This window comes from Phocoena sinus, chromosome 3 (assembly GCF_008692025.1).
Source record: "Phocoena sinus isolate mPhoSin1 chromosome 3, mPhoSin1.pri, whole genome shotgun sequence".
In the NCBI taxonomy this organism is placed as follows: domain Eukaryota; kingdom Metazoa; phylum Chordata; class Mammalia; order Artiodactyla; family Phocoenidae; genus Phocoena; species Phocoena sinus.
Window position 1 is genome coordinate 166,493,844 of NC_045765.1, and position 24,881 is coordinate 166,518,724.

Sequence of the window (24,881 nt, forward strand, 5' to 3'; positions counted from 1 at the left end):
TATTGGCAGTTTGCCGCCATCTCCCTACCTTCTCTCTCCTGCCCCTTTATCTTTTCACTCTCTCTCAATAGGCTCCCGATGAAAATTCTACCCATATCTCATCTGGAGCCTTTCTTCCTTGACACCTCTCCCCATATCCGGGTGCAGAGGGCAGATAAAGGGGAAGCGTGTCGGCTCCCATCTCAAGCTCTGTTCAGGACATGCTCCAGGGAATACCTGCCTCCATCCCAGAGGAATATTAGGGAATAGAAGTGTATGCACCTTATTACATACTTATAATGCCTTTTCTTGTGTGTGTGCGGTACGCGGGCCTCTCCCGTTGCAGAGCACAGGCTCCGGACGCGCAGGCTCAGCGGCCATGGCTCACGGGCCCAGCCGCTCCGCGGCACGTGGGATCTTCTCGGACCGGGGCACGAACCCGTGTCCCCTGCATCGGCAGGCGGACTCTCAACCACTGCGCCACCAGGGAAGCCCTGCCTTTTGTTTTTAATACTCACTTCTATTGTAATATATTTGCATCTAAATTATCTTCCTATGGTGTAAGCGTGTGTGTGTGTGTGTGTGTGTGTGTGTGTGTGTGTGTGTGTGTCTTGAGGGGGGTGTATAGCACATGGTATAAGAGATAGGTGTGTTCATCCACCTAAGAAGCCAAGTTTGCAAAGGTCAAGAGTTGCATTCTATATAGTAGTTTTCCATTTTTAAGAAGTTTTTTTGGGGGGGAAGTTATAGACTACTATTTTAGATATATATCTTATGTATAAGGAGTAATTACATGGGCACACCAATTTACCCACCAGCCAAGTCACACAGCAGAGCTGCACAGGTGTTCTAAAGGCCCCCCTTTTCACCACCACCCCAAACCCATGCCCTCTTTCCAAAGTATTCACTACCCTGAATTTTGTTTTTATTATTTCCTTGCTTTCTTTTATAATGTCACCATATTTTGTTCCCTAGATGACATAGCTTAATTTTATATGCTTTTGGACTTTAGGTAAATGGATCTATGTATATTCTCTTAAGATTCTCTTTTTAAAATTTTGTTCAACATTTTTTAAATTAACGATTCATCCATGTTCATGCACACAACTGAAGTCCCTTCATCTTTGCCACTATATACAGTTTTTCATTACCTGCCTGAATTTAAGGTAATCTTGTTGACTGGCATTTGGAGGATTTCTGGTCTTTTGCTGTTGTAAGTGGTGCTGCTACATCTGCCCCTGCATCCCTGTGCACATCCCCTGGAGCCTGAACCAAGAACTGTGTCCAGGACAGGGCTTCCCAATCATGGCAACCATAGAAAATGACATTCTGTATACGGCACATTGGAAAAATCAAGGTTACTTGCTACCATGGGCACCAACCCAGCAGGGCAGAGCTGCCCACACTGCCTCAGGAGTGGAGGAGGTCTATATCATGGTATATGTGTAACCTAGTCATGGCCCATGGGCTGGGAAGCTGAAGTTGCTGATTCACGGGGTACGGGAATCTTCAATTCTGCTACACTATTCCAGATTGCTTGCCAAAGTGTTTTGCAGAGCTCAGAGCTTCATTACACTTGATCCAGTTTGTGGCATTGCACAAACACATGTAAACTGGACTGTTCCGCAGTGTTCATTTTCTGGCTCCAACCCAATGCATCACCCTTCTAAGGAACATTTAACCCTACACGTCTGTGAGCCACGGTCCCCAGTCTTCCCCACTTTGGTCAGGACACCCTCCCTCCTTGACCTGCCCTCATTTCCTTCTCTGCTGGGTGAATGCACATTCATCTTTCAAGGTCCAGTTGAAAAGTGTAGACTTTCCCTTCCCCATCCTCTCCTCAAAGACTGGTTAAGGGTTTCTCCCTCTAGATCCCAGAGACACAGAGACTTGGGAACAATGACCTGGCTTGAGAGGGTCAGAAACACCCCACAGAGGAGAGGGGGAACTGGCCCTTGGAAGGTGGGAGATGGTTGCCTGGTGGAGAAGGTTTGGACAGACCATCCTGAGAGAAGGCACAGGATATGGAAAACCTGCAGATATAGAAAGGCATGGAGTGTTCTGAAAGGCGGAAGTGTTCTAAAAGGCTGGCATTGTGGGTAGAGAGACAGAAGGTGAAGCTAAAATGTGGGATGTGTCAGATTGAAAATTTTATCCTAACAAATGGAAAGGGATTTCAGATTCATGAACAGATTTGAGCCAAAGGGGAGACACAGCTCAGTTTTGGGATATGCTGAGTTCCAGTTTCCTGTGGTAGGTCTGACAGTCGGTTGGAACTTCTTCTTTGAGGCCAAAGAGAAAGGTTTGGATCAGTAACAGAGACCTCAGATTGGCTTTGAAGCTATAGAAGTGGATGAGATCATGCCTGAAGAAAGCATGTGAAAATCTAGCTCCCAAATAGCTTGGAAATACCATATGCTAACACATATATATGGAATCTAAAAAAAAAAAAGAAAAAGGTTCTGATGAACCTAGAGGCAGGACAGGAATAAAGATGCAGATGTAGAAAATGGACTTGAGGACACGGGGAGGGGGAAGGGGAAGCTGGGACGAAGTGAGAGAGTAGCATTGACATATATACACAACCGAATGTAAAATAGACGGCTAGTGGGAAGCAGCCGCATAGCACAGGGAGATCAGCTCGGAGAGGGACGATGGGAGGGAGACACAAGAGGGAGGGGATATGGGGATATATGTATACGTATAGCTGATTCACTTTGTTATACAGCAGAAACTAACACACCATTGTAAAGCAATTATACTCCAATAAAGATGTTAAAAAAAAATAGCTTGGAATCTCAGCCACTAGTTCATAATTAGTGTAATGTAATGATTCAGGAAAATGACAAAATTTTCTCATTCCATTGAGTAGAGAGCTCTCTTTTTTCTTCCAAATTAATGATGCAAAATTACAAAAGTTCTTTGCATAGATTTTTCTCAGCCATCTCAGTCCACACCTAATGGGACCAGGCACAGTATAAATTTTACCACTGGGGTGAGAGGGTAATTTAGACTCTGTGTTCCCGCCTGGTGACTGTCAGAGAAGGGCTGCCGACTTTGCCAACTGGGTCGTTGTTTTGTAATTTAGATAGAGTAAATCTAAGGTAAGTTATTACCTTCTAGAAACTTGAATTGTCTCCTTAACAGAATGATGAGAGTTAGAATTAAGCTCTGGGGTTAGAGGAGAGCTTAGAAAAGATACCCAGAGGACTCTATTAGTTGCACTCTTATTTTAAGTGGAATGTGGTTTTTATTCACAGAAAACTCTGCTGGTAAATTTCCTAAAAGCACCAGCTTATGATTTGGAGTACTTAAAGGAGTGTTTGGTTTCATTTTGTTTCTCAGTAAGGCAGTAGAGCTATCATCCACCCCTCTGCTTTATGTGCGGCCAGTACTGACCGAGGCAGGGAGCTTGCTCATTTTAGACAAAACTTGGGTAAGGATTATAATCTCTAAGCTAAACATAGCAATAAAATAATAATACTGAATTCTCAGATAACGCATCCTGCGTGCCAGGCACTGTCCAGGCCTTCTGCATAGATAAGCTCACTGCATGGCCCCTGGCCTGTGAGCTGGACCCCAGGGTGAAGGAGACACAGATGTGAGTGACCTGGAGACAGGAGTCTAACCTGGATCATCGGGCTCCAGGGTCCTCACACGGAACCATGTCCTCTGCTTGAGCACCTACTGTGTGTCAGGCACAGACACCAGTGAGATCACAGTGAATAAGACAGGCTAGGTCCCCCAGCACCTGACTACCTTGAATTTATATGCTGAGGGTGAGAATGCAGGAATATGGTTTAAAAATAATATTTGGGATAAAAGAATGTTGCATATAACTTATGACTAGGATGTTTAAGCTGGCTAACATATCTGTTTTTGAGAAAAACTAAGCCATTAGTTGAATCTGATAAACTGAGTTAATTAAAATCTCCTTTGCAGGCATACACTAGCCAAGAAGGCTTGTTTTCTTCTTTTAATTCCCTTTTACTATATAAATGCGATACTGAGCTCCCAGTGCCAAGACCAGTTTAATTCATTTGCTCAATTATGGGTTAAAAGAAAGAACTTTTGACACATATTAGCTGTCTGCTACTTTGGAGTCACAACTGGCTGAACTGATGAACTTTATATAATGATCTGTTGCTATGGTAACATGCTGCCCAGTGAGTGGAAGAGGGCATTTCATCATTACCTCACTGATAATCCTCAGAACAGTAACAGATGCAAACACAAAGTGCTTCCTTTTACTCTGCAGTAACTCTGGGTCGATGAGACAAACACGAAAAATGTCTCTTGGATACAACAGCAGAGAATCAAATAGAGTCAAATGCACAACTGGAAATAAGGTAATTCAGCTTCTCTGATTAGTGGCCTTGGCGTCCGCAGTGAATCTCCAGCCCTGTCACAGGCAACCATGGTCAGAACTGCCTGTCCCGTTCACAGGTTTAATTTTTGTACTGGATTCAGCACATGGCAAGTTGAATAATAAACATCCCTTTAAAATATAACAGAACTCAGAAAAGTAGTAAGAGGAGAACAGAGTCAAGATAAAAGATTTAACCATCCAGGGCTTTGCAATAATCCTTCATTTTTATATCACATTTCCCTGAACTAGCCCTCTGTTTCATGGTGTGACTTTTCCCTCTCTTAAAACAAAATTTTTCTATGTATCCAGTATGTTACAGCTCCACCCTCTTAAGTGTTTTATTGCACCTTAGAGGAAATATATATTTATTCCAAAGTGTTTTGGAAGTGCTTCGGGCTGCTATACTCAAGAAGAATTGATTTCTCGGCCTTTTCTCGTTGTTCAGGGCTCGCAAGTCCATTAGAGTTGATGCCGCTATACACGTAGGACCATAGGACATGATGAATTTTTCTTTTAGTATTGTTTCATTGTTGAAGCTTTAATGAATTGCAGAAGGCTGTCCGATCACATACAAGTACGAAAAATCAAAAATTATTATTGTTATTTATAGCAGTAGTAAATGTTATATTGAGCTGATCATATTTCTTTTCCTTCCCTCTCCTTCTCCCTCCTTCCTTTCTGCCTTCCCTCTTTCCAAAAAAAACTATTTTCATGAACCCTCAAAATTTCGGTGAAACTAAAATTCTAGACATCCTCCAAAATGAAATTCATTATAATCAATGACCTTTCCTTCAAATATTGGAAAGCTCATTCCTGAGCATTCATTTAGTTCTAATTGTCCCCCAAAGACCACCAGGGTTCTTAGCATAAAGGTTGTGAACAAGGCTTCCACTATTTGAATTATTTTATGATGTTTATCAAAATGCATCAGTTTTCTATAATACTACGTGTTCTGTATCATCTCCTGCTGCATTTCTAGCCCAGGATCATATGTATAGGGGATTAAGTGAAATACATGACAATATTTGATAATACCAGGCTGTTACTAAGATGAATCTTATGTTGCAATCATACAAGGAAAAAAGAAAATTGTCTAACATAGTTTATAATGCCTTTGCATTAGAATTTGAGTCATAATATCTTAGGGAAATGTGGAAAAATAATTTGCAGTCCAGTTTTGAAATTGCTTTGAGCAAATTATCTGGGTGACAAGATCTTCTTACTCTTGACATGGAGTCCCTCTGATAGCCTGCTCAGGCTGCCTTAACAAAGATAACAGAGTACTGCAGATTGGGTGGGTTAAACAACAGAAGTTGATTGCTTACTGTTCTGGAGGCTAGAAGTTCGAGATCAAGGTGTTGGCAGGGTTTATTTCTTCTGAGACCTCTCCCCTTGCCTTGCAGATGGGCATCTTCCAGACGTATCCTCACATGTTGGGTGCACAAGTCTATGTCTTAATTTCCTCTTCTTATGAGGACACCAGTCACATTAGATTAGGAACCACCCACATGACTTCATTTTCCCTTAATTACCTCTTTAAGGGCCCTATCTCCAAATATAGTCACATTCTGAGGTATTATGAATTAAAACTTAAACATAAGAATTTTGATGGGGTACAATCCAGCCCATAATCATCCATATTTTATTATAAGGTATATTTCATACCAAATGAGAGATTGCTATATTTGAACATCCCTATCAAGATGCAGAATAGAATCTTGCTTAAACTATTGAATCCATGTTAATTAGCAAACTGATCGCTGAAATTTAGAGAAAGACCAGCTATTTTCCCCCAAAGTCAAAAATATAGTGAATTTTCAACCACTAATAACTGAATTACATCCATTAGAGTTTATATTACATACAGCTTACATCACATAAAGCAATTAGTGGTTAGAGAGTCATTTTTATTGTAAAAGTTTTTTGTTTAAACCAATATTTTGTCACCTTAAATCCTCTTTTTAAAAAAAAAATAACTGAAATAGAATATTCTAGGCATTTTTCATCCATTTATTCTCATGTTTGCTTCCTGAACTTGAGGAGATGAGAGTCCCTAGCCTGGTAGAGAAGTCAGGTCTGTCCTGGCACCACTTATATATTAGTTACGTGTGTAGGGAATTCTGGGATAAGATAAGCAGGTCTGTAAATCATAGCTTAATCTTTGTCTTGAATAACCACTACTGCTTAATACACTGTTTTATCAGACCACCTGATCTTTTAAGAAACTTATCAGCCATACTATTACTGATGCACCGTTATAAGGATTGTATATTATACTTTCCATATTTTCAAAACAAAAATACCTTCAAAAATTTAGAAACCAGCACTTGATTGATATGCAGAGGACCTAAATTTTGGCCCAATCGTCTGATCTTTGGAACTCAACCTTTCTGGGCTTTGCTTTCCTCACCTGCAAAATTCAAAATATTGCTGTAGGTTCCTTCCAACTCTAATGTCCTACGATGGTTGAAATTTTAGTTTAGAAATCATAATGATGGTAGATGATTTGCAATTAGAGTGCCCATACCAATGGGATCTCTCGTATACTCCCCCAAGGACTTATCTTGGATTCTGAAAATTGACTGAATTAGGAAAATAAAAGTGGTCTGTAGTTTTCTATTTGTACATCAAGTTTACATCTATGCTTCTCTTTCCTTGTTAGCTTAATTTTGGTATAAATACATCAGTATTTTTTTTTCTTGTTTGCACTGGCTTTCATATGTTGATTATCCAGGCTGTGAACTATGAACAGTCTCCTTGCCCTCACCAGTTCTGTTTGGGAGGGCAGTCAGGGTCATTGGTTTTCTCAGAAAAGTGATACAGAAGCTCTACTCCAAAAGAGTAGGGACAAGCTTAACCTCTAATTGAAGGAAATCTCTACAAAGAAAATGAACAAAAACAGAATCTTCTTTAGTGGTTGTGCTTACTTTGTGGCAGTCCATATGGTTCTGATATAAGCTGACAATAATTGCATTCACTCTCACAGGACATCTGTCATTTGCCTGTGGGCAGATTACCAGCGGGTGACACAGATGGCTAGGTGAGGCGTTAGGGACCAGGTTCTAATATCAGGGCTACACTCACTGGCTGGACACCATGAGCCTTCAGTTAACCTTTGAGGGCCTGCATCTCCTTACCTGCAGTAGGAGCTCTAGTGCAAGAGTTCTCAAACGTTTGTGGAGATGGAACCTTTTGTTCAATTATTCTCAGCCCTTCCTGCTGGAACTCTTTCTTCAGTGGAAATCATATGGCAAGGCTAAATATGTGAAATGAAGCTTGCCATGTTGTGGGTTATGAAGCTGTTGCCCGTTTCGGGGAGTGGTGGGCACCTGGCTCTTCAGGGCAGTACTGGGCCACCTCTCTACATCTCTAAGCTGTCCAATACCATAGCCATAAACTGATGTGACTGCTGCACACCCAAAACGTGGGTAATCTGAACTGAACCCTCATTTCAAAGACTTAGTAGAAAAAGAGAATGCAAAATAGCTCAATCATTTTATATTGATTACGTATTGGAAGATTGTACACTATTTTGGATACATCAGGTTAAATAAAAATTTGTAATTAAATTTAGTTCACCTGCTCTTTCTTTTTTCTTTTTTAAATGTGGTTGCTAGAAAAATTTTCAATTACTTGCATGGATGGTGCTACAGTTCCGTTGGATGACGCCAGTCTAGACTCACTCTGTGGGCTCTCGCCTCTAGCCATCAGTGCTCGAAAGTTTTGTGGGGATTCTAGTCATTGTTGCTTCCTCAGGTCCCACGTGCAAGTCGCTCTGTTCCCATGAAATGCGTTAGGAATGTGTCCGGGCAGCTTTCTTTACTACCACACTTTGCTCTAAGAACATTTTTTCATTGAAACCAAAATATATTTTTTCTGCAGAAAAACATACATTTTTGTTTGTTTGGTTTTGTTCTCTTTTTAAAAATTAATTAATTAATTAATTAAATTTAGTTTGGCTGCATCGGGTCTTCGTTGCTGTGTGCGGGCTTTCTCTAGTTGCGGCAAGTGCACTTCTCATTAAGGTGGCTTCTGTCTTTTTTTTTTAACATCTTTATTGGAGTATAATTGCTTTACAGTGGTGTGTTAGTTTCTGCTTTATAACAAAGTGAATCAGGTATACATATACATATGTCCCCATATCTCTTCCCTCTTGTGTCTCCTTCCCACCCTCCCTACCCCACCCCTCTAAGTGGTCACAGAGCACCGAGCTGATCTCCCTGTGCTATGTGGCTGCTTCCCACTAGCTATCTATTTCACATTCGGTAGTGTATATATGTCCATGAGGTGACTTCTCTTGTTGCAGAGCACAGGCTCTAGGCTCACGGGCTTCAGTAGTTGTGGCTCGCGGGCTCTAGAGCACAGGCTCAGTAGTTGTAGCACAAGGGCTTAGCTGCTCTGTGGCCTGTGGGATCTTCCTGGACCAGGGCTCGAACCCACATCCCCTGCATTGGCAGGTGGATTCTTAACCACTGTGCCACCAGGGAAGCCCTGGTTTTGTTCTCATTTTACTTACTCTTCCCCTAAGCTGCTTGGTAGCTCATTAGCTATAGGACGTGCACATATTTTGCTGTGGGTTGGAGGTCGTGGAGCAAACTTCAGTGTTTCATGGATCGTTTCTTGTGGTTGGAATTTTGCGGGGGATTTCTTCATGTCCTTTTCAAGTAACCCTCCAGTCTTCTGATAAGTTTTATGTAAATATTTCTTCCCCAGAAATCACTTTTAAAATTGGATTTATTACTGTTGCATGTGACAATGTTCCAGCTTTACCTTAGTATACCATTTTGTTTATGACTTTTGCTTTTTCCTTTGGTCATTTTCCTAATGGCTCAGAATACTGAGGTTGAAATGAATACCTCTCTTATTACAATAATCCAATTTTGCCTCTGTGTTTTCCACCTGCCGTCAGATGTGCCTCTGGTCTTCCATGACTTTATTAGTCACCAGCAAAAATCAATATTAGGAATTGTTTGGACCTACAGTCTGATGATTTGTGCCCAGAAGAGTTCTTATATCCCTGGCAAGCACTTCAGTGAAGCCCTTCATTTGTTCAAGGTCTGGTCTGGTGACGGTGCCTTGCATGGCTGTTGTTTTGGGGGATAGTTGTGCCTTTCTCTTATTCCCAGAGATACTACCTTTTAAGTGTACATACAACTTCTGTTCATCCAGACATGTTTGATCTGGCTCTGCATGCCTCACTCTTTAGATAGACGGTGTAAGGGAGCACGGACATCAGTCACTGTGTTTGCCTGTCTTTGCCTGGATTGTGGAAAGGAATGTGGTCCTGGTAACCAGGAGGCCCCGGTGCTTTCTGAAGCAGCTGCTGACCGTGTTTGTCCTCCACGTGGGTAGCTTCCGATGGATCAGGATGTTGCCTTCCTTCTAACTACCTCCCAACTGGCTACGTTTCATGACTTCCAGAAGATTTCATGGAATAAAAAGAGTATGCAAACAATCTAAATATAACTACCGGGCTTCCCTGGTGGCGCAGTGGTTGAGAGTCCGCCTGCCGATGCAGGGGACACGGGTTCGTGCTCCGGTCCGGAAAGATCCCACATGCCGCGGAGCGGGTGAGCCGGTGAGCCATGGCCTCTGAGCCTGCGCGTCCGGAGCCTGTGCTCTGCAACGGGAGAGGCCACAACAGTGAGAGGCCCGCATACCGCAAAAAAATAATAATAATAAAATAAAATAAAAAAATAAATATAACTACCCTTTCCTAGGTATCACACTGGCTTTTTAATTAATGTTTATTTGGGGTCCATTGTTACTTTCTCTTGTTCGTTAGCATTGACGTGAACCTCCATTTCATGTCTGACTCCCTTACAGGATTTTAAAAGTACAGTTCATAGGAAATAGATATCAGATCTCCTACTCTCTGGAACTCAGTTTTCTCATCTGTAAAGTGGGAATACTCATGCATATATTAGTCACATCCTCACCAGCTTGCTGAGATGATTGCATGAGATGTGGATATAATAAGGCTGCCAGATTTAACAAATAAAAATATAGGATGCCTACTTTAATGTCAATTTCAGGTCAACCATGAATAATATTGAATTGGATGTACTAATACTAAAAAAATTAATGGTTTATCTAAAATTCAGATTTAAATGGGCATGCTTTATTGAATCTGCCAACCCCTAAAGTATAAGCATGCTTCCTGTTCTGCTGAAATTAGGCAAATATAAGTTCTTCAGCACAATATTTACATTTTCATGTAATTACAACTATTCATGTCTTTCAAATGACAACCATACTATATCAGCTTTCATCAGCCTGAAAATGAAAAATCTTGCAGTAGCTCTCTTTCACGAATACCTGTGGTTTTCAATTTTAGAGATAAACTACAAATATCTGACGCTCAAATGTATGTCCATAACGTAATTAGTATTTCACATTCTCACAAAAAGGTGAATATTATGAGAATTTGGGCCAAGGCGGTGCCAGCCCCGCGGTTTTGCTGTCAGCTCCGATTCTGCACTTTCAGAAGCTCGCTCTCCTTCTCTCTCCTTGGGGAAGTGATCTGCAATTGGCAGGAAGTGCCAATTTTCTCTTTCCTTTCTGATCTCAAAATTTTACAGACTGCTCGAGAAGGTTTTCTGTATTTCTAGCATTGATTGTTTTCCTTCCACTGACTTTGATTAGAGTATTGAGTTTCAGGTGTACATGGTTTTATTTTTCTATGGCGCATTTTCAGAGCTGATATTTTCTCAGCTGAAACCAATGAAAATGATTGTTCTCATTCATATTTAGTTTATGACGCTTTTAGTTGAACTATTTGGGAATTGGGGAAATACTGTTTCTTGTTTCACCTTCACACTGACTGATCTGACTGGTATCGTACCTCTCATTAAATGTTGCAATGCAAAAGTATTCATCAGGAGTCTTTTTAGCAAACGTACAAGTGATGATGACATTCCCATGACAGCTGCCTTCCTTCCTGCCTTCCTTCCCTCACTCGTTAATTCAGTCTCGCGTCCAGCACATATTTATTGATCTCCACAGGCCACAGTGGTGGCCGCTCTGCAGGCATCAGAGGACAAAACTGATAGCGTCTGCCCTCATGGAGCTTAATAACGGCAAGTGTAGAAGCCACAAAACAACTAAGTTAGTAGTTAAACTGTGGCAGATATTATAAAGCAAAGACAGCAAAACATAAAAGCACTCTGAGGGACCTCCCCAAGTCCTGCTGTTCTGTCCTCTCATATGAAGTGGATCTTTGTTCCTTGCTTTCTTAGGAGCCAGGCTCTGACTTTCTGCCTCTAAAAGAAAAAACAAACAAACAAAAAAAACCACGGCTTTGCCACATCCTTGCTCTGTTACCAGACCAAACTTGGGTCCATTTGCCCACATGCAGTAAAGCTGATTTACTGACACCAGCTTGGGCTCGGGCCTCACATGGCCCATGGGTGACTTGGTACCGTGTTGACACCTGATGCAGAGGGTCCGAGGCGGGAGAGGGGTGTGGTCGTGCATGTGTCCAGATGCTCACGCCAGAGACAGGAGCGTAGGGTGAGTGTTCTGGGGGCATCCAGGTGAGAAAGGTGTTCTACACTAAGGTGACAGTGTGTGAACAGTGTGGCCAAGCTGCCGGCTGAGGAAGGGCAGGCGTCGAGGGAACAGAAGGAGGCTCCTGGGGTCCGGATGTGCTGACCCTGCTGCCAACAGAACGGGGAACTTCACGAGGCTCCTCACGTGATCAGGTGGCTCAGAGTGAAGAAGACCCAGCAGAGGCGTAGATGGTGGACGAGCACCTAAGTCCACGCTGAGTACCCTTCTCTGAAATGCTAAGAAGTCCTCTAGTTTTGTTAGATCCCAGTCAGCTGGAAAGTCAGATACAAGGCGTGCAGAAATACACATTGAGAAGTTTTGATCAATGATGGTTAGCTCTTTTAAATCAAATGATTAAAGATCTTTGAAAATTTGTTTTTTCCCCGCACAATTGCTTAAGAATTCAAAGTGCGTATGGGCATATTGGCGTTTGAATTGTTATTGATTGGTTTCTCAGAGTAATGATCCATCAGCAAAATAAATAATAAACAGCCAGCAGTCTCTGTGCACCTGTTGAATAGGATTTAGTTCTCTCACCCATGTTTCCCTTGAAAATAGCACGGTAACTGTCAAAAGATGACGGTTCGCCACCTGGACTCTCGCCTCTTCTGGCCCTCCTCACTTCCACCCCTGCATTTCTCTAAAATGTTCTGTTTTATCCCAAGAGTCTCTCTTTTAAAAATTTTTATTGGAGTGTAGTTGATTTACAATGTTGTGTTAGTTTCAGGTGTACAGCAAAGTGAATCAGTTATACATATGCATATATCTGCTCTTTTTTTTAGATTCTTTCCCATATAGGCCGTTACAGAGTATTGAGTAGAGTTCCCTGTGCTCTACAGCAGGTTCTTATTAGTTATCTTTTTTTTTTTTTTTTTTTGCAGTACGCGGGCCTCTCACTGTTGTGGCCTCTTCCGTTGCGGAGCACAGGCTCTGGACGCGCAGGCTCAGCGGCCATGGCTCACGGGCCCAGCCGCTCCGCGGCATGTGGGATCTTCCCGGACCAGGGCACGAACCCGCGTCCCCTGCATCGGCAGGCGGACTCTCAAACACTGCGCCACCACGGAAGCCCTAGTTATCTATTTTATATAGAGTAGTGTGTTTATTCCCAAGAGTCTCTACTTAAGATTCATCAGAGCCTCGCAGCTCACTGGATGGGGGCAGGCCCTGGCTCTTAACTTCTGTCTTGGACTGCGTCCTATTGTCGGGATGTCCCAAAGGGCAGCAAAGGCTCCGTGCCTGTCACTGGTTCACAGGAGGCTGGCACTTCCGTCTGCCAGGGGAGACCTCCTCTCAGGGTATTGGGGCTGAGACACTACGCTGAAGTCACCTTCCCTGAAGCTGCCACTTGTTCCCATCCCTGCCGTGGTGCCGGGCTCATCTTTGATGTTTTGCCCCATGCAAACAGGAAGACCCAAACATCACTGGGTTGAATTTCCCGCCAGCTGGAAATTGTGGTCTCCAGGTCAAAATTAGATTGACTTACACAGTAAATACATACAAATTGTTTTGCACACTTTAAGTGTGAGCATTTGTTAAAATGCTGCCTTGCTGCGTAGACTTCCCCTGCCTCTCTCTCTCCCCCCTCCCTCTCCCCGTCTCTCCCTCTCTCTCTGTTCCCGCCCACTCCCTTGCTGTGCGTTCACAAACACACACTCTTCCCTTAAAGATGACCCAGCAATCCCACTACTGGGCATATACCCTGAGAAAACCATAATTCAAAAAGAGTCATGTACCACAATATTCACTGCAGCTCTATTTACAATAGCCAGGACATGGAAGCAACCTAAGTGTCCATCACCAGATGAATGGATAAAGAAGATGTGGCAGATATATACAATGGAATATTACTCAGCCATAAAAAGGAATGAAACTGCATTATTTGTAGTGAGGTGGATGGACCTAGAGTCTGTCATACAGAGTGAAGTAAGTCAGAAAGAGAAAAACAAATACCGTATGCTAACACATATATACGGAATCTAAAAGAAAAAAAATGGTTCTGAAGAACCTAGGGGCAGAACAGGAATAAAGATGCAGACGTAGAGAATGGAGTTGAGGACACAGGGAGGGGGGGAAGGGTAAGCTGGGACGAAGTGAGAGAGTGGCATGGACATATATACACTACTAAATGTAAAATACATAGCTAGTGGGAAGCAGCTGTATAGCACAGGGAGATCAGCTCGGTGCTTTGTGACCACCTAGAGGGGTGGGATAGGGAGGGTGGGAGGGAGACACAAGAGGAAAGAGATATGGGAACATATGTAAATGTATAACTGATTCACTTTGTTATATAGGAGAAACTAACACACCATTGTAAAGCAATTATACTCCAATAAAGATGTTAAAAAAAAAAAAACAGGTACTATATTTTTAATCTTCCCAGTATACATAGTTATCCTGTTTGTGCTTGAACTTTCTCAAAAGTGACATGTTTCACCAGCTAACCTAAAATAAAATTAAGCAGTGGTTTACTAATACTGCATACATTAATATATGCATAATTTTATACACTGTTAGATGCATAGTGCTTATAGCAGTCAGTTCATAATCAATAAATGTTCACTGGAGATGTTTCGGATATACTTTTCTTAATGAACTCAGGATAATATATATCCACCTAGGTATTTTCTCTCTAAATGTAAACATCCTTCGTCTCTAAGGACTCTCCTAGGAATGAAAAACTGGAAAGGTATTTAATGTCCAAATCTTTTGTGAGATTAGCAGATTGATCGGAAGCCTTGAAGCCAGAGGTTCTTGATTTTATTTCCTTTTTTAGATGACTTGATAGCCTCATTATCTGTGTTTACAGAATAAGGATTACAACGTTTTGAAACTCAGATCCGCATGGGTTTTATGAAGTCAGTGCCTTCAGGGTTATCTGAGGAGCTTGTGGACGGCTTTCAGAAGTGCTTCTAGAGGGTTGGGTCTCATTCCCTGGACTTGCACACTGGCCTTGGGGGCCTCAACACAGCGCGCCAAGGACAACAGCACGTTTCAAGTCTGGGTCCCAACCCTGGGGGTTGGCTGCACCATGCCACTCCCTGGTGGAGAGGACCCTTCTCTGTGCCCATCACAGCCACTCTGGAGAGTCTTTGTGGCTCCAGGGACTCTAGGACACTTGTCCTCGGGCAGTGCTCACAGCCAAAATAAATGAGCATAAGGACGTGATGAGCAGAGAAGCTTGAGTGGGGGGGGGACCGAGTCGGAAATGGATGTTCATTAGTACAGGAGAGAAGAAGCCGTGGAGCTGAGACCCAGAAGAGCATCCCGCAGAACAAGCTCGGGGGAGAAAGAGAGGAAGGAGGGGATCTAGACAGAAAGGCAGAGAAGGATGTACTTCCAGGGCAGGAGGGAAGCAGGTGGTCCTCTGCTCCCTGCATATCTGCAGCTGTCCATCATGTGGGGTCTTCTGTGCTGCGGCAGCAGGGTCAGCTCCTCTGTCTCTCACTGAGGATCCAGGGATTCCTCTCACTTGATGTTCTCCAGGGGATGGTGCAAAGCTGGCTGCGTTGAGCCGCAGTGAGCTTACTGTGCTCTGGGTCTCTAGACTTGCATCGGGACCAGGCAGCTCGTAGCCAAGTGGTTCTCGTCCTTGGCTGTATGTCCGCGCTGCTGAGAGCTGGGAAAACACTGGTGCCTGGTCCCACATACAGCGGGGCTAATTGAACAGTGCAGCCAGGCTGAAGAACCCTGGTGGCTCAGCTGGCGAGTGGCTGGTGCGACCCGTTGACCTCACTTTCTTCTTTCCCTGTCGCCTCTGCAGATTACGGCACCATTAAAAAAGTGCGGGCGCCCCTGACTCAGACCTCGGGCAGCTGTTTGCTGGAAGAGATGGAGCTCTTCCCCGAGAGGCGGCCAGAGCCCATTAGAAGCCTGCAGATCCTCCACAGCCAGAGCGTCCTGTTCGTGGGTCTGCGGGAGCACGTAGCCAAGATCCCACTGAAGAGGTGCCAGTTCCACCGCACGCGCAGGTAGGGCAGCCCCAGGGGACCATCCGGCGTGCTGGCGCCCCTTGTCGAGGCGCCACCAGGAGAGAGGGCACAGGAGCCCCGAGGGCTTTCAGATTTCCCGTGGTTGAATGGGATGAGGACCTTAGCATCCTTGTGAATCCTGCATCCCAGGATGCAGAGAGTTCTGATGCGAACCAGGCTGTTGTGATGACAGTAACACATCAGTATCTGTGGGGGAGCAGCCACTGTGTAACATCTGTGAGCAGATGTCAGGATTAAAATAAATTTTTCAGTGCGTTATAACATTCAGTGATGATGCCCATATTTGCTGTTCCTGAATTAATCTGCTACGCACACATATTTTTTTTTAACCTGGCCACTAAAGTATCTTAAACCTCACTTTCTCATCTAACACATGTGAATTGCTGTAGAATCAAATGGGAAAATAAATGTAATGTAAAATGCAAATGGGCAAAATGGGTATTCTTATGTAGAAGGAAGGTTTTTATGTTTAATAAAAATCGTTAGAATATTCCTTTCTAGATGATTTTAGACAATGAGGTATATAATGTGATGCCTCCCTTGGTATCAGTGTTGAGAAATAAATAACCTTAGGGACCTCCCAACTAATAATGATTCTGTTGTGATTAATAATAACAAGTAGTGACATTGATTAACAACTCTCTTTTATATAACACCTTTTCCCTAAATTTAACCAATGGCTGCTTGAAATTTGTTCTGATTTGTGTTTCCTGCAGGACTAGCCTAGGGCAGGAATTATTCTAGCCCAGTTGCTGATGGTTCAGTGGGCGACAGGGAGGGTTGGGGTCTCGTTAACAGGAGTGTCACAAGTTAAATGAAGCTGGAAGGGCACCTGTCCTCCAGCTCCAGCCCAGCATGCTCTGGGGGGACATGACAGGGGATAACAGGCAGGAAAACAGGCCTGTGCCATACACAGGTATTTCTGGTGCTGAAATGGGAGTTTCTGGTTTGCAAAGCACGAGGCAATTCACCTTTTTCCTGGTGCTCTGCTAGCTCAGCAACTTGTAAGTGCAACTTAGGCAACTAGGTCCTGCAGCAGGTCAGGGAGGCCAGGCATCATCTGTGCACTCCTGTCTCCTAGGCAGCTGCACTTGAAGTTCAACCATGAATCCACAGGCATCAACCACCACCAGGCCCAGCCGCCCAGGAGGAGTTGACAGTTCCCCCTTTTTCTTTCAAGGAGAATAAGCCCCTTGCCTGTCTTTATCAGGCTCCTGGGAGGACAAGATTTACAGTTATATCTAGAGCTGAATCTCCCTGCTGTTTGCTTGTCCACTCGCTCAGAGAAAAACAGTGAGAGATGATAACTTTATTGTAAACTGATAGACTGTGGTCTTCTGTGTGCTCACACCCAGAGTGGGTTAGTTTGTATCTGACCCTTAAATATTCCATTAGAGAAAAGAAAATCTAAACATTTCAACCCAAGAGTTTCTCTGGATTTCTCCCCATGTTTCTCTATCTTCATCTTATAGAAAGATAGGAAGACCTCTCTAACACTCATTGCAGAAAAAAATCCATTTTTAAGGAACTGGTATCTACGTGACCAGATCTCTTTTTTATAAATTATGGAGAAAGATAGTGTGGGTTTTTCTTTTTCTGGACAAAAGCAATTTTAACTTTCAAGAAATATGCCTAAAGAAATACACGGCATAGGGACAGGATAACAATTGAGTAACAATAAGTACTCATTTCTTTGTTAAATATATTTTTCATAGTACAATGTAAGTAATTTTGTTATCAGAAAATCATTTTTATAAATGAATTTTGAAGTGTTTAGAAGAGAAATTGAGCTTAACTAAATTACCTGTCTCCTTCAAAATCATATTCACGTTGTTCATTTTTTTGAATATCTGTTTTTCAGAGGCAATGCAGTTTGATATCAATTAAAATGCTTATAAATGATAACAGTTGATACAATTTCCCAAGATTCTTTTACATGTCTGGCACTGTGCTAGATCTTATCCCCACTTTCCTTCATCATTACACCCTGACAGTAAAGTCAAGTATCATGTCTATTTTCCAGATGAGGAAATGGTGTCTGGGACTTCTGGCATCCTGCCCAAAGTCACATAGCTCATGTGATGTGAAACCCAGGTTCAGAGCCGGACTTTCTGACCCCAAGGCCCAGACTTTATCTTTGGTTCATTGTGTTGCCCCTGGTACAATGAGGACATCATGCTCAGTGGTCAGATTTCAGCAGGGACGAGCCTTTTTTTTTTTTTTTTTTCCGGTACGTGGGCCTCTCACTGTTGTGGCGCTCCCGTTGCGGAGCACAGGCTCCTGACGCGCAGGCTCAGCGGCCATGGCTCACGGGCTTAGTTGCTCCGTGGCATGTGGGATCTTCCCGGACCAAGGCACGAACGTGTCCCCTGCGTCGGCAGGCAGACTCTCAACCACTGCGCCACCAGGGAAGCCAGGGACGAGCCATTTGATGGCATTTTTCACGGTGTTCTTGCGAGCCAGAGCTAGTTAGTACCAGGACAGGCTGAACTCAGGTGTACTGACGAGTACTCCCAGCTTCTTCCCATTAGTGCCTGCCTTATCATGCCTGCCACCAGGCTGGGTTAAGGAGACCAAAAAGAGGTTTTGTACCCCTGGGTTACTGTAAAATGAGTCTCCATTCTCTAGCTGTTCTAGAGATGACCCTGGACCCAGGAGGGGCTGCAAACAGTGCACGCCTGCGCCATCCACACTGTGCACACATTGAAACTTGGAGCCAACGGCACAGTGTCTTTAACTTCCCGTAGCTGTTTTCCTCGGAAAGCTGTTTGGAAAGAACAATATTTTAAACATATATCTCAGTTGAGTTTGACCTCAAAAACTAAGCAGAAAGATTTTGTTTTGATTTTAACCTTTTTTTTTTTTTGCACAATCCATTTAAGAAATAGCATGGAAAAACTATGCAAATAATAAAGCAGCTCATCAGGCTGGATGGTGACTTCTGGGGATGTCGAGTGAGAGAGAAATTTTACCTTTCCTGTGTATCCTTGGTACTCTAAGACCTACCACACACATGTGTTAGTTTCATGAAATGAATTAATATTTGCTGAATTCTGAAGAATATGGGAATCTGGAAAGGGCTCCATATGGGTACAGCATGTGAAATGGAAGGTAGGTAAGCTGACACCACCCTCACCTGAGGCCGGTGCCCAGCCAGGGGCTCCCAATAGCAGCGTGAAAGTGGTAAAATGTCTTCATAGGGATGCATGAGGTGAAGCAGGCAAGAATAGCCACTAACTTAATTCCTACTGATGTAAGTACCAATATAAAATCATAACTTGCCACTTGGAGGAAAACAGACTGGCCAAGAGCTGATAGAGGTCTTATCTCCCTGCTTCAAGAAGAAAAGAATGATCACAGGACTTGAGCTGCAATAGTCACATCCAGAAATCAAGCTGTTATTCCCCACACACACCCCCGCCAAGGAAATAGTGTAACCTTCAGTTAGTCTGGCTGATTGAAGCTCCTCAGGCCTAAGGAAAGGAAAGCTCGGGGAAGTGGTGGTGGAAAGGCTTTTGATTTAGACTTTAAAACCATTTTAAGGACAGTGCATTAATTAGATCAGTGGGTTGGCAAACTTTCTCTGTAAAGAAAGAGACAGAAGATGCTTAGGCTTCCCAGGCTATAGGGTCTCTCTTGCAGTTGCTCAACTCTGTCCTTGTAGCATGGAAGCAGCCACAGACCATAGTGAGTGGGTGTGGCTATGTGTCAGCAAAAGGCACACAGGTTCATCCGGCAAAGGAAGGATTCACTTTTAGATTCAGTCAGTTTATTACTTATGTAGACAACAAAAGTAACAGCAGAAAAGGTGTCAGCTACCCAGATCCCTTATCCCACAGATGACACCAAAACAGAAGAGGCCAGATGACAATGCACGGGAGAACTCGGACCCCACGCTGCTGAGGGGCTGATTCTGTGCTGCGGTTTTATAGCCTGCAGCTGCATCCTAGTAGGGGCGAGAGTAGGGGGCAAAAAGCCTTATACCTCATTAGAACCCAGGAGGCGATGAGAAACCATCTCCTGACAGCCTCCCTGGAGCACAGGGAGGTGGGAGGAAAACAGCTTTGTAGCAGGCGCTCGTAATCCTCCCATGCGCGTGATCGAGCGGGTCCCAGGGCGCTCTGCCAAAGCTTAGCTTAACTGTAGTTAAGCTTTCCCTATGTGGAGACATGAAAAGCCACCAGGGCACCAGGGCCAAGCATTCGCCTACCCTGTGTTTCAGTAAAACTTTAGGGAGCAGGCTGGATTAGGGCCATGCACTGTCATTTGCTGATTCCTGAATTAGATTATTATCGTGTACGCCTTTTGAATGAATGAATGTGCCTTACATCATTACATACACTAATTTTTTAAATTGGGTGTTAAATTACATAAATTAAATGTTAAATTACATAATTTAACTCTAAACCCTAGTAAATCAACAACAGAGAGTTTTCTACTCTTCAGACATTCATATATTCTTTAGTTTTTGTTTGACACCCACCACAATTCTGAGGTAAGATAAGCCTATCAGCTTGTAGTGTTAACATTTTATAGATGAGGGATCAATCGGAATCAGAGAGAGAATGTCCAAAGAATCATCAGTCAGAGAACAGAAATTAGAATTCTTCCTTCAGCCTTTGGGAATGTGAGCTCCTGAAGGCTGGGCATTGTCTTTCCAGGTTCCTTACAGCCTTCAGCATGTGTCCAGCCTGAGACAGGCTCAGTAAATACTTATCAAATTAACAAATGGATACTCTGCCTCTCCCCTTTCTGTTATTTTTCTTTATAACCTAAAAAGAAAACCTCAATTCTTGTGTAACAGTAAAGCTCCCTTTACAGAAAAGTGCAGTGATATAAAACATTAGCCAAAGGATTGAAAACCCTTAGTCCTTAGGTGTTTCTTTTATTTTTGCTTTGCTGTAAAAACTATTTGGAGAGAGAAGAAAAGCTGGAAACTGGAAGATTCATAGCCTGTATATAACATGAGACATGGCTTCTAAATTTTGCTTTATAAAACTGGAGGGAAAGAGGAAACCATTAAGAAAAATACGTTGGCTCCATTTGTGAATGGGTGTCTAGTCATTCTTAGTTCAGTTAGCCTGTAATAAAAAAATTAACACCTCATTAAGAAAACTAGTGTAGAAATTAGATTACTGCAGGATATTTATTGCTTGAAAGAGCTACAGTTTAAAAGGTGGAGTTAATAGGTTGTCACCTTTATTAATTACATATTCTCTAAAGACAGCAATCGCCTGACGGGAGAAACACAATGTATAGAGAGCAATTGCAGGATCCCCACAAGGTGCCCCAGCAAGACAGCCTTAGCCATTCAGTTATGAATCATATAAACATCAGAAGGACATTTTGAAATGTACCCATTTTACAAAGTAAATATGCTCCCTTCAAAATAAACTTAATATTTTCCTAATCTCAACATCTTGAGTTTTTGTTTGCTTTGGCTTTGGTGTAGCCTCTAAAGACTGTGGATTTTCCTTAGTTAATTCACTTATAGTATATTTATTGAATCTTATGTGTACCAAGCACCAAGCCAGGCTCTGAGTGTACGATGATAGATGAGACATCACTGACCCTGTCTTCGCGGGGCTCAGAATCTAATGAGAAATTCTGACATAAATAACATCTCCCAAATATCTCTTGTGGATTCAAGCCAAAGGGCCTTGGAGTTACCTTAGACTTTATCCCCAAATCGATTTATCATTAAAGTCTGACCCTGGACTCCACTAGGACCTAATCTCCAAGCCTGCCATCGCTGTACAATTATTTTTTTAAGCTATATCTGAATCACAGCCAGTGCTCCAATGTTAAATTTCCAATAGTAAGGGAATTAATTACCAAGTTATGATATACTGACTCGGTGGAGTATTCACTCAGTGGGTTATTCTGAAGGCATTAAATGATGACAGTGAAGACATCTGTATGATATGATATTAACTGACAAAAGCAAGACACGTTATTTGTTTGCCATCATTAATACTGTTTAAAACATAGAAGGAAAGACCGAAAGTATACATGCCAACATGCTGTGCACAAGTCCAAAATACATGCCAACATGCTAATTAAAACTGTGAAATACATGCCAACATGCTATTCACAACTGCGAGATACATGCCAACATGCTAATTAAAACTGTGAAATACATGCCAACATGCTAATTAAAACTGTGAAATACATGCCAACGTGCTATTCACAACTGCGAGATACATGCCAACATGCCAATTAAAACTGTGAAATACATGCCAACGTGCTATTCACAACTGCGAGATACATGCCAACATGCCAATTAAAACTGTGAAATACATGCCAACGTGCTATTCACAACTGCGAGATACATGCCAACATGCTAATTAAAACTGTGAAATACATGCCAACGTGCTGTTCACAACTGCGAGATACATGCCAACATGCCAATTAAAACTGTGAAATACATGCCAACGTGCTATTCACAACTGCGAGATACATGCCAACATGCCAATTAAAACTGTGAAATACATGCCAACGTGCTATTCACAACTGCGAGATACATGCCAACATGCTAATTAAAACTGTGAAATACATGCCAACGTGCTGTTCACAACTGCGAGATACATGCCAACATGCTAATTAAAACTGTGAAATACATGCCAACGTGCTGTTCACAACTGCGAGATACATGCCAACATGCTAATTAAAACTGTGAAATACATGCCAACGTGCTGTTCACAACTGCGAGATACATGCCAACATGCTAATTAAAACTGTGAAATACATGCCAACGTGCTGTTCACAACTGCGAGATACATGCCAACATGCTAATTAAAACTGTGAAATACATGCCAACGTGCTGTTCACAACTGCGAGATACATGCCAATATGCTAATTAAAACTGTGAAATACATGCCAACGTGCTGTTCACAACTGCGAGATACATGCCAACATGCTAATTAAAACTGTGAAATACATGCCAACGTGCTGTTCACAACTGCGAGATACATGCCAACATGCTAATTAAAACTGTGAAATACATGCCAACGTGCTGTTCACAACTGCGAGATACATGCCAACATGCTAATTAAAACTGTGAAATACATGCCAACGTGCTGTTCACAACTGCGAGATACATGCCAACATGCTAATTAAAACTGTGAAATACATGCCAACGTGCTGTTCACAACTGCGAGATACATGCCAACATGCTAATTAAAACTGTGAAATACATGCCAACATGCTAATTAAAACTGTGAAATACATGCCAACGTGCTATTCACAACTGCGAGATACATGCCAACATGCTAATTAAAACTGTGAAATACATGCCAACGTGCTATTCACAACTGCGAGATACATGCCAACATGCTAATTAAAACTGTGAAATACATGCCAACGTGCTGTTCACAACTGCGAGATACATGCCAACATGCTAATTAAAACTGTGAAATACATGCCAACGTGCTCTTCACAACTGCGAGATACATGCCAACATGCTAATTAAAACTGTGAAATACATGCCAACGTGCTAATCACAACTGCGAGATACATGCCAACATGCTAATTAAAACTGTGAAATACATGCCAACGTGCTGTTCACAACTGCGAGATACATGCCAACATGCTAATTAAAACTGTGAAATACATGCCAACGTGCTATTCACAACTGCGAGATACATGCCAACATGCCAATTAAAACTGTGAAATACATGCCAACGTGCTATTCACAACTGCGAGATACATGCCAACATGCCAATTAAAACTGTGAAATACATGCCAACGTGCTATTCACAACTGCGAGATACATGCCAACATGCTAATTAAAACTGTGAAATACATGCCAACGTGCTAATCACAACTGCGAGATACATGCCAACATGCTAATTAAAACTGTGAAATACATGCCAACGTGCTGTTCACAACTGCGAGATACATGCCAACATGCTAATTAAAACTGTGAAATACATGCCAACGTGCTAATCATAGCTGTGAAACACATGCCAACTTGCTTGCTAAATGCATGCCAGCGTGCTAATTACAACAACTGTGAAATACATGCTAATTGCAACACTGTAAGAGGGGGTCCGAGGTGGGCTTGGGCTGGAACACAGCGTCTTCCAGAAACTCATTAGTTACACCCCCAAGTCCTGGGCGGGGTGGAAAAGGAACAGTCAAAATGTGATACGTAGAACATGAACGTGCATGACCTAGACTAGTAAATTAAGAAATGTAAGTCATACTACTGTTCTGTAATAATCAGGGGAAAATGTAGGTTATGTGAGGTGTGACACACAATTTGGGAGGGATTCTCTATTCTAAAAGGAATTCTCTATTCTAAGGAAAAGTATATCAGATTATAAATACAAACATGACGGAGGCCAATCACAGAATCTTTTTTTTTTTCATCTATCAAACATTTTTTGAACAGTTCCAGGTAAGCTTTATTCTGAATGCAGGGAATACAGAGAGAAATCAGATATGGCCGTGGCTTTTTATTTTAATTTTTATTGGAGTATAGTTGATTTACAATGTTGTGCTGTTTTCAGGTGCACAGCAAAGTAAATCAGTTATACATATACATATATCCACTCTTTTTAAGATTCTTGTCCCATATAGGTCATTACGGAGTACTGAGTAGGGCTCCCTGTGCTATAAGTAGGCCCTTATTAGTTATCTATTTCATATATAGTAGTGTGTATGTGTCAATCCCAATCTCCCAGTTTATCCCTCCCCGCTCCCCCTTGGTAACCATAAGTTTGTTTTCTACATCTGTGACTCTATTTCTGTTTTGTAAATAAGTTCATTTGTACCATTTTTTTAAGATTCCACATATAAGCAATATCACGATACTTGTCTTTTCTGTGTCTGACTTACTTCACTCAATATAACAGTCTCTAGTTCCATCCATGTCACCTACAATCACAGAATCCTAAAGGGTCTCATGAAGTAAGGAAGTTCAAGCTTCCTTAGCTTCATGGTAAATCCACCTTTGACAATGATATAAACGTACATATGATCCAGGTGGA

General features: G+C 42.5%; 1 protein-coding gene across 3 annotated transcripts in view; it reads left to right on the forward strand.

Moving 5' to 3' along the window:
• SEMA5A (semaphorin 5A) overlaps positions 1 to 24,881 on the forward strand; it is a 477,269-nt gene that overhangs the window by 361,669 nt on the left and 90,719 nt on the right. For all 3 annotated transcript variants that reach the window (XM_032627865.1, XM_032627867.1, XM_032627866.1), the window contains one exon: positions 15,660 to 15,867. In XM_032627865.1, coding sequence (XP_032483756.1) covers positions 15,660 to 15,867 — 208 coding nt within the window. The remainder of the gene's footprint in view (positions 1 to 15,659; positions 15,868 to 24,881) is intronic.